General features: G+C 34.4%; 2 protein-coding genes across 2 annotated transcripts; both read right to left on the reverse strand.

Annotated features, from left to right (window-relative positions):
* Positions 1 to 584: 584 nt before the first annotated feature.
* On the reverse strand, positions 585 to 950 carry LOC110713500 (auxin-responsive protein SAUR32-like). Its single transcript, XM_021891945.1, has one exon. It carries the CDS (start codon positions 948 to 950, stop codon positions 585 to 587), a length of 366 nt encoding a protein of 121 aa, XP_021747637.1.
* Positions 951 to 7270: 6320 nt separating this feature from the next.
* Positions 7271 to 9771, reverse strand: LOC110713501. Its single transcript, XM_021891946.1, has 3 exons — positions 9400 to 9771; positions 8177 to 8281; positions 7271 to 8017 (listed from the first exon to the last, which is right to left on the reverse strand). Exons 1-3 carry the CDS (start codon positions 9769 to 9771, stop codon positions 7271 to 7273), a joined length of 1224 nt encoding a protein of 407 aa, XP_021747638.1.
* Positions 9772 to 10160: the final 389 nt, after the last annotated feature.

A 10160-nucleotide genomic window follows, 5' to 3' on the forward strand; every position in this document is an offset into this window, starting at 1 on the left:
GTTAACAATGTGCATATCCTGGCAACCATGACTAAGGACCCGTTCTAATAGACTGAAATCAGCTGAACTGAATTGAAATGAATATTTTATAAAAGAAGGAAATTAGGAGCAGAGTTGAAGTGAACTGAACTGAATTGAACTGAACTGAAAATAAACGTATGAGAACAGGCCCTAACTATAGTCAATCTTCTTTTTATAAATGTGGTGTAACTCATGTAAATAATAAAATGAAAATTAATTACAAAAGCAAAATAATATATACATAAATAATTATTTGAAACACCATATACTTGCGAATAAATATATGAATGAAAAAGAACAAAAACATATGTGTATTTAATCCCAAAATATAGTAGTGAGCATTTTAAAATGTAATGCATCATGCATAGGATTGGGTATCATTTACAAATAATACAAACCATATCAAAAACTAAAAGAAAGGAATGCATATGCATCTTTTACATTTATAATCCAAAAGAATTATGCTAATCTAATTAGTGTGTATTTGGAAATTAAAATCTAACTAGACTGCATCAACTAAACAAAAACTTGATCAACAATAAACATAAAAATTTGTTGTTGTCTTAGAATTTCTCCTCCAATAATATCTTTTGTAACTCTTCAGGCTTACAAGGTACAACCAATGCACCTTCTTGTTGAAAACCATACTCTTCTTCAGCTTCTTTTAACAACTTTAGAAGTGTAGGGTTTCTTAAAAACTTTAACTCCACCACAAACTTCCTCAGCTCGGCCTCCCCATCGTCACGCTTCCCTGCTAACACCGCGAAATGCCCTTTTGGTGGCAATGCCGCGTTTTGGCCTAGGATCTCGACCAACTCTTCGTTACTAGGGATCGTTCGAATTGGTTGCAATTGTAACACTTTCATGCACCACCTTAGCTTCTTTACAAACTTCTTGAGCTTCATTAGACTCATCATTTTTCCTACCATATTTTTTTGGATTGACTTGCTTGCTTTTCTTGGTTATAGAATTGGAATATTTTTTTTTTTTAATAATGTGTATTTTGTTTTTGGTGTTTGGGATTCTTGTTAAGGGTTATATATATAACGAGGTATGACAGAGAATTGGGTAATAAAAATTGTAAGAAAATGAAGGTTCTATGAAAGTGATGTGGGATCATTGTATACAGACTATAATAATTTATTAAAAATAAAATAAAATAATAATAATAATAATAATAATAATAATAATAATAATAATAATTTAATTAAAATTTGCATTAATTGTAAGAACAATAGTTAGTCAGATGTTTTCCTGAGTCTTACAAAGTAGGGTCTTTAAAATACGCGGTCTACAGTTGCTCATGTCTTACCTCACCGCTCTTAACTTGCTGGCTACACTACAGTGTTCTTCTTTAGGGCGGTTTGAATATTTTTTTATTTATTTTTTAATTTTAATTTTAATATTTTAATTAATTAATTTTTTTTTTATATTCTACTTGTTTGAAATTATTTTATTTTTTTTGAAAGAATTTAAAATGTGTTCTTTAATAATGCACGTTTTTTGTCTAAGAACGAAAATTATTATTTTGGTAATTATTTAATCATTTGTTTATCTTAAGGTTCTTTATAATTAGCTAATGACATCATTCAAAGGAAATACGAGAAACTTATGAAGCTTGATTTATTGAATTGAAAGGTGGACTATTCGTTTAGAACAACATATAAGTTATACTTGTATTTAGTTCACATTATTTTTCAGATTTATAGTCTTATTCAACGTTGGCATGAGACTTATTACAAGTATGAGATGTTTTATAAGTTATATATGCATGCAAATATGCAATAAACTCTATTTCTTCGTTATTAAAAGCCTTATTCTGTTACTACTACATTTTTTTTATTATTAAATTTATAGGGTACGTACATTTCATACAGCTTTTTGATTATTTTGAATTTTAAAATATAGATATAAGTTTTTATTAGACAAATTCTTGTCAATTAATATAAAAAATTGGACATTCATATAAATTTTTAAAAGTTCAAAAGAATTATTGAACATATTATCATGTATCAGCAAGGGCGGGGCTAGAAATGCCTAAATTTTGGGGTCCCTATTCAAATAGAGTCGAGTGAGTTTTGAACCCTAGTCTCAAAATTATCATAAATACAGCATGATTATTGATCCAACTAGTGTTTTGTACAACTATTAGTGAAACAAATTGTATATTCCTTTCGTTTTTAAATACTTGATTCATTTCTCTTGGCATGTATGCTGATGCTAATCTTTAATATAAATTCTAACAATTAAAAATTAATAATCTATTCATTGAGACGATTCCAACAAGTACTTACAAGGGTATATTTTTTTTATGTATAAATCACAAACATTAGTCAAAGTAGAACAAATAAATAGTGCAAAAAATAAAAATGGAGCAAGTATTTAAAAATGAAGGGAGTATATACTAATTTTCGGGACCTTTTTTTTGGGGAGCCCTATTCTGTCGCCCACCTTGCACCGACCCAGCCCCACCACTGTGTATCAGTTTCGGGTGGGAGGATTCACTTTGAAATAGACTCATACAATACTTTGTGAAATCAAAATTAATCATCTTTAAAAAAAAAAAAAAAAAAACTAAATTAACAGTGAATTGGATGACTTATTGTGTTATTGACTTGACTTAACATTGGGCGGTTTAGATAGGATGAGATGAACATACACAAGCAGTGATTAGGGGATTTTTCCCCACCAATCACCATCTGACAAGTGGACCCATCAGGTTCCGCCATGTGTCCGTCACATAGGCCAATAGGAGCCTGCCACGTGTCAAGCAATGATCCGTCCACTATGGACCAATTACGACACGACACGTGTCCTTCCCATGACACTTGGGATAACCGGTCACCTAGGCCCAACTTCCGAGGGAAGCCCAATCAGCCCAAGGTTAACCTAAACCTAGATTGACACGTTTCCCGAGGTTATAAATACCTCCCTTAATCCTCATTAAGGGAGATTACGCTAAAAACGCAGATTACACACATTAAACACTCTCACCTAGAGAGACCCAATCACTTTAATTTCCGCATTAATTACTCCTTAATCAAGTACTAACTTGACCGTCGGAGGCGGATCTCCAATCATCCGGAGCATCCGTTTGTTTTGCAGGTACAGGCGTCCGGTTCCAGTCTCGGAATTGTAACTCTCCCGCAGGACATCAGAAAACCCCGAAACAAGCAGTACAGATGTAATAATCAAACACATGTTTAGTACTGTAGCATTCATTGATTAGTATGAACTCCGTACAACATGCAAACGTAGTCCGTACAAGGGTAGCTCAACTTCATTTTCAGATTTTAGGGTCTTATTTAACGTCGGCAAACAATTTAGTTCTACATTTTTACCTGGTTTGTATAAGTTGAATTAACATGTCTTATATTAGATTGAAGAATAAGTGGACAAAATTTTGTAGTTATAGAGCAAAAGGTGTTATTACTCACATGTGTAGTCTTTGACATGTTTTGTCCTTTGAATTATAATGAAAACGAACTTCTTTTTGTAAGAATGCTTTTCATTCTCTAGTTGTTAATTTTTTAGCTATTTTATGAAGTTAAAATGGCCAACTTAATGAATGGTTGTAGTATGATGAGCTTAAGTTGTGCTCTAGCTACTATATATTCTTCGTTTGAGTTGATGAATTTCAAGTGATAAGTATAAATGAAATAAGCTGTTCAAGGATTGCAACAATTTGTTTGGGATGAATTTGAGCTAGAATGAAGCAAAACGTCAACAAAAGAGCTAGAATCGATAAAAACTAAGTCATGTTCACTTTTTACCTCATAACTTTTGATCTTCAAATGAACATGGAGTGATTTTTAATTTTGTTGGAAACTAAATTTAAAGAGATTTCCAAAAATAGGTCACATGCCAAATTCTAACAAGAAACAAGAAAGTTACAATGTTTTGAAGACAAGTTGTTTGTGGCATGATGATATTGTAACCTAGGCCACCCGATTAGACAAGATTGTTTGGTCTGATCAAATGAAGTTTGTTTGGAGATGTAACTTTGTTTGTAAAGAAGATTTCAAGGTCAAGTTTATGCCTGACAAGGAGAGACCGGTAAGGTAAGGCAAACCTTTGCAAGGCTCAGAATCTTACTTTTTGGGGGAATTTTAATCCTTTAATTTTCTTTTAAGTACTCCTTTTAAAGTATATGTACTTATAAAACATCCTTTGATAGATGCAAACTAAATTGGCCTCAACACTCTAAAATATGAGATGATCTGAATTCACCCAACACCATGTTCTAGTTGTCAAAGCATCACTAACTAATGACGAGGTGTAAAGTGTGTCTTTAATGAACATCCCGGCCACTGATTATTTCACCATAGCCGGTGAATATTTTATTTTATTTTGTTCTTTTTGTAATTTTTTTTAACCCTAACCTAAATATCACATAATGATACTCTCTTTTCAAATTTACTTGCTCTGATTCTTCTCTCACTTTATTTAACCAAGCTTTCCAATTCTTCCTCAATTTGAAAACCCTAAAAATTTTTGAATTCAATTTTTCCCCAATTCAACCATGAGCTCAACATCATCGTCATCGTTCAATAATGATAAATTAAATTCAAGTGGTACCCGTGATAGGTTGTATTGTGGACATCAATTACCTGTTGTACTTTGTACCACGTGGAAGTTCAACGAAAACCAAGGAAAATGTTGCTATGCATGGGTAGTCGATGGTTCTTATTATTTTTGTTAGATATGCAACCATTAATCAGTATATATAATAACTAAATTCAAATTTAGAATAGAACTTGCACAAAGAAGTTAATTTACCATTACACAAGAAGTTCAATTCATGAAAGTCAAGTGTTGAAGAAACCAACATAGTACTTCATATAAGTTAGGTTATGATCGAATATCATCATATTAATTTTAAGATGGTTTTAAGTCAACAATTCGTTGTAAATCATCATTACATAGAACTAGTATATATCTAAAATATAAGTATATGCATAATCTAGTGTTGTTGAGGATTCTAATGAACAATAATGATAATGATAGTCTAAAGTATGTGTGTACACATTATTCTGGTATTGACGTGGAGATTAGAGGGAAGAATTTTATGGGTTGGCTTGGATCATTTGACTTTGACTAGTATTTTATGGGCACTAATTAATAACACCTTCATAGTTGTAACCTCTAACAAGTACTCCTACTTTATTGAGTTCATATATAAGTGCCAGATGGGAACGCGTACGGCGTATGGTGTACGGATAAAGGACAGTTGCTGATGCAGAGTTTATTGGGAAATGGGGTGTCTTACTGTCCTAGTGGCTGGTGCAGGCTATGTAAATTGTAATGTACGAGTACGTGAGTACAATTATGTGAATTTTGAATTTGCTTATTTTATATATGAAGTACAGAGTGAATAATTAGATCAGATTAGATTAGATTACACATTAGACAATAAGGTATATAGAATTGAAAATTAGATAATACATTCGGGTGCACCAGCACCCGGGTAAACAAAAAAAGGCGGAAAGAACATGTAGTGTTTAATAAAGAACATACCTATGTTTGACAAAGTACATACCTTTAATATGTTCTTTGAGTGTGATCAGTGTGTTCTTTGAGTAAAATTATATGTTTTTTACATTATAACTTATGTTAATTAAATGTTGATAAACATAAATGTTTTTTTGGGTTTAATAATACAAAGTATGTTCTTTGAATTTGACGTGTATGTTCTTTAAGGTCGTAGTGACGCCCAAATTCTATTTTTATCATCTCATGTCATATTTAATTTCCTTTTATTATCTTATCTTCTTTGAGTTTGATTAGTGTGTTATTTAGGTATTAATTATATGTACTTTACAATATAAATTATGTTCTTTTAACATATGTTATTTTGAAATTTGATATTGAAATCTTAAATTATTTTTAATTGAAAATAATATTAGAGTAAAAAAAACTAAATTATCATGGGAAGTTGAATTTTTTTTGGAGAGATAGAAAACTATTTTTGGGGGAAATAATATCTTTGGTAAGGATTTTTTAAGAGGAGATCAACATTGGCATGACTCGCATCCCGACCCGATCCGGCCCGAAATAGGGTGGGTTTGGGCAAATCTAAAAATGCATTTTAAGTTAAAACTCGAACCGGGCTCGAAAAAAACCCGATAACCCGCTACTTTTCTACGGGTTTGGGCACGAGAAATTATGATATGGCCCGGCCATACTCGATTTTTTATCACCTCTAAATTTTTTCCGTTACTAATGTGTAATTTTTCAGAAAATTTTATTAAGTTTTTATCTCGTTCTTTTTATTATATCTGTATGTTCTTTGGTAATGCATGTTTTTGTCAAATACAAACATGCTCTTTGTCAAATACATGTATGTTCTTTATAAAACACAAGATGTTCTTTCCGCCTTTTTTATATATATCCGGGTGTACAATGAGCACTGTACATCCGTGTGTATAAACTACGGATTAATATAGAATAGATTATAGATATTAAATTAGTTATTGGCATGGGCAATGCCCTGGATGAACATTTTAAATTTGTAAGTTTGATCAACATTAAATTAGAAGGTTAATGTTCAATTGTATGTACTATTTTACTCCCTCTGTTTTATTTATTTATTTGTATCACTTTTTTTTTTGGGGTATTTTTTTTTCTTATTTTTTTTGACATATGCTAAAACAAACTACACTACTAAACACCACTAAACATTATTAAAAGACAGTAAACTAGTATTAGTCGTCGTTTCCCGCAAATGTGCCTTTTGCACCTTGATCTTGTCTACCTTTTGAATGCTACACCAGGAGAAGGTTGATCCCAAACGAAGAATCTGATCCACTGTCCATCTTAGATCAACGTCGATGTTGCTTTTATTCCTCAACATCCTAACCATATTCTCCGAATCCGTGTAAATTGTTATCGATGTTAGATGTTGAAGAGCTCCCCACTTAAGACCATGGATACAAGCATGCATCTCAATTTGCACGGCGAACTGAGCTAGGCCATATGTCGCATCTCTGATACCGTCGAACTCATCTTCCTCCACCCCATCTGGACACCACCCCATTCCTGATCTCCTTGTCTGCTTATTCCAGAACCCATCAACTTGTATCAAAGTTGACCCTTCTTAAGTTCCATCATTAGATAGAATCGCCCGCATGAAACCTGGCGGGTGATCATGGAAACTCTCTAGAGGGTGCAGGCAGCGTAAGGTCGTCTCTCCATTACCGGTAAAAAGATCATGTTGACGCAATCCCTCTGAAATAATTGCCGGAGTTGACTACACATTCAACCTTGATCTCCTAAAAACCCTGTTATTCCTAGCGTTCCACAAACCCCACAAAGTGGCTAAGAAGAAGGTAATCCTATGGCCTTGTTTCCTATCCAAGCTAAGGTAAAGCTGGATATAGTACAGAAACCAATCTACAAAGGATTGGTCTGCATTATCTTCTAAGTGGATGCCTAGTATTCCACCCCTCCAAATATCTTTTGGCTTCGTATAAAAACCTGAACATATGTTGCATATATTCCTCCAATCCTCACAAAGATCACAGTAAACTTGAATATCCAACCCTCTTCTACCCAGGTTACCTCTTGTCGCCAAACCATTATGGAGTAATTTCCACACAAAAAGTTTCCATTTGGGAAGTATATGGAGAGCCCAGAAAACTTTATAAAACTCCAAAACCGCCCCATTTCCTATCCAAGACTCCAAACCTTTAACAAAAGCATAACCCGTTTTAACCGTATAACGGTCAGACTTATGATCTAACCAGTACATGTAGTCGTATACCTCCGTCACTGGCACTTCCATTGATGCTATAAGAGTCGCATCCCTTAGATTAAAACAAGAATTGAGTCTTCTGTGATTCCACCCTGTACCATCTTGGTCTAACAAATCCCTAGGCTTCCAATTCCAAATCTCGCTCGTCGTATCCAAAGAGTGCGTTGTCGATATCTTCCCTTCCATCCACCTATTTTTCGTAGCCATAATTGTTTCCCCATTCCCAAACTTCCATCCACACCCCTGAACCAAAATGTTCCCAACTTTAACTAAGCCTCTCATTCCCCAAGAGTAGGGCCTTCTTCCCAACGACGCTGGTTTCCTTATTTGAATATGACTTACAAAACGTGCCCTACACACCTTAGACAACAAAAGATGAGGATTGTTACTTACTCTTCATACCTGTTTCATAAGAAGAGCACTATTCAAGCAAACCAAATTGCGCAATCCTAATCCTCCCATACCCTTAGGAAGTTGAATTGTGTCTCTATTAACCCAATGCATACCCTGTCACCCCATAGACGCCCAGAAGAATCTTGACATAAGTGAATCCACTTTGTTAGCAATATAAACTGACATCTCAAAACAAGTAAGGACATTGGCTATTAATGCTATCAGCACAGAATTAATCAAAATTAGCTTTTGGGATTGGGAGAGGGGAACTGCATTCCACCCAACAATCTTCTTACTAATCTTATCCACAATGAAATGAAAGGTTGTTGCCTTTTTTCCTACCATGTCAATAGGCACCCCCAAATGCGGATCCAGCTGACTAACCTATCTCATGCACAAAATGTATTTAAACATTCTTTGATCAATGAGAGGAGTATTGGGGCTAACTTTGAAGTGCAATTTTCCCAAGTTTAATTGTTGTCCAGAAACTTTGCAAAACCTGTGTAAGATATTAGTGACAGTTTGACAGCTACCTTCCGTTGCCTTGAAAAAGAGAAGGGCATCATCTGCAAAAAATAAGTGGGAAATAGAGGGGCCTCTTCTTGCTAGTTTAATGCTCTCAAACATCTTCAAAGCACAACCTATATCCAACATTCTTGAAAGTATATCCATACAGAAAAGAAATAAATAAGGAGATAAAGGATCTCCCTAACGTAATCCTCCTGTGGGCTTGAAATGTTGAGACATATCTCCATTTAGTAGAACTCTTTATGAAACTGTAGAAATGCACTGATGGATCATGTGAATCCAGTGAGGAGGGAACCCATAGGCCTATAAAACTTGTAGTAAGAACGTCCAATTTACCCTGTCATAAGCCTTGCTCATATCAATCTTGACCGCCGCCAGAAAAATTTTTCCCCTCCTCCTCTTATTTATCATATCTAATACCTCATGGCTCAAAATAATATTATCTGTCATTTGTCTCCCAGTAAGAAATGCTTGTTGAGTCTTTGAGATCAAGTCCAGCATAACATGTTTCAACCTGCTAACTAAATACTTGGACACGTACTTATAGAAGCGTTCTCAGGCGACTCAACTTTAGGAATCATAACCAGAATGGAATGATTCCGTTCTTTCAAGAGAAAACCTGTCTTTAAGAAACTCTTGGCCGTAAGAGTAACTATCTGACCCACCGTATTCCAATGTTTTTATAAAAAACTCCGCCGTAAAACCATCTGGCCCCGAGATTTTGATCCATTGAGGCTAAACATCGCTCTCCTTATCTCCTCGTCAGTAAAATCTTTGTCCAAATGGGCGAGTTGTGAAGGTAACATCTTTGGGATATCTAACTCCCTCAACACCATTGTCGTGTCATTACCTTGGTGTAACGATTGAGAAGTACAAAGCACTTTTTTCATTGAGTCCACCACCAAATTTTTTATTGTTATCGAGTCCTCCTCCCAGTTTCCATCTACATTCTTTAGTGTCAAAATCTGGTTTCTCTTTTGTCTAACCTTCACCCTTGAGTAGAGTAAAGAGGTAGGGAGATCCCCTGTAGAGATCCATCTTTCTTTCAATCTCTGGTTCCAGTATGCAACTTGCATTGCCGTCAAATTCAATTCTTCATAAACAAGTGTGACATAGTGTAGACACCTACTTTTGGCCTCTTGTCCCGAAAGGAAGTGCGATGATGTTACAAAAATCAGTTCTTCATGTTAGATCAAAGTTGAAATGTTTATGGACTATGAAAAGCATTATGAAGTAAGTTAAAACCCATATTTGAGACCAAGTTATCTTATATCCTTTTCCGATTACTAATTAGGCCTAAAACGTGTTCATACATGTTTAAACTTGATTAATAACGGACCCAAATGCGTCAAATGCAATGATTGGATCCAATGGAACCTACATTGTTGAAAACCGAGACAAACAGATAAACAAACCATCAAATTCCCGTTCAAATCCTATACATATGGATATCCCTTTCAAAGAG

Source organism: Chenopodium quinoa, unplaced genomic scaffold, assembly GCF_001683475.1.
Source record: "Chenopodium quinoa cultivar QQ74 unplaced genomic scaffold, ASM168347v1, whole genome shotgun sequence".
Classification (NCBI taxonomy): Eukaryota; Viridiplantae; Streptophyta; class Magnoliopsida; order Caryophyllales; family Amaranthaceae; genus Chenopodium; species Chenopodium quinoa.

Bases quoted from the DNA above. Each gene is read 5' to 3' on its own strand.
- LOC110713500 (XM_021891945.1), bottom strand. From the start codon at position 950: ATGGTAGGAAAAATGATGAGTCTAATGAAGCTCAAGAAGTTTGTAAAG.
- LOC110713501 (XM_021891946.1), bottom strand. From the start codon at position 9,771: ATGCAAGTTGCATACTGGAACCAGAGATTGAAAGAAAGATGGATCTCT. The intron at 8,282-9,399 runs GTTTTACGGCGG...ATGGGGTGACAG, and splicing joins CAAAATCTCGGGGCCAGATG to GGTATGCATTGGGTTAATAG. The intron at 8,018-8,176 runs GTATGAAGAGTA...ATTTTGGTTCAG, and splicing joins GTGCTCTTCTTATGAAACAG to GGGTGTGGATGGAAGTTTGG.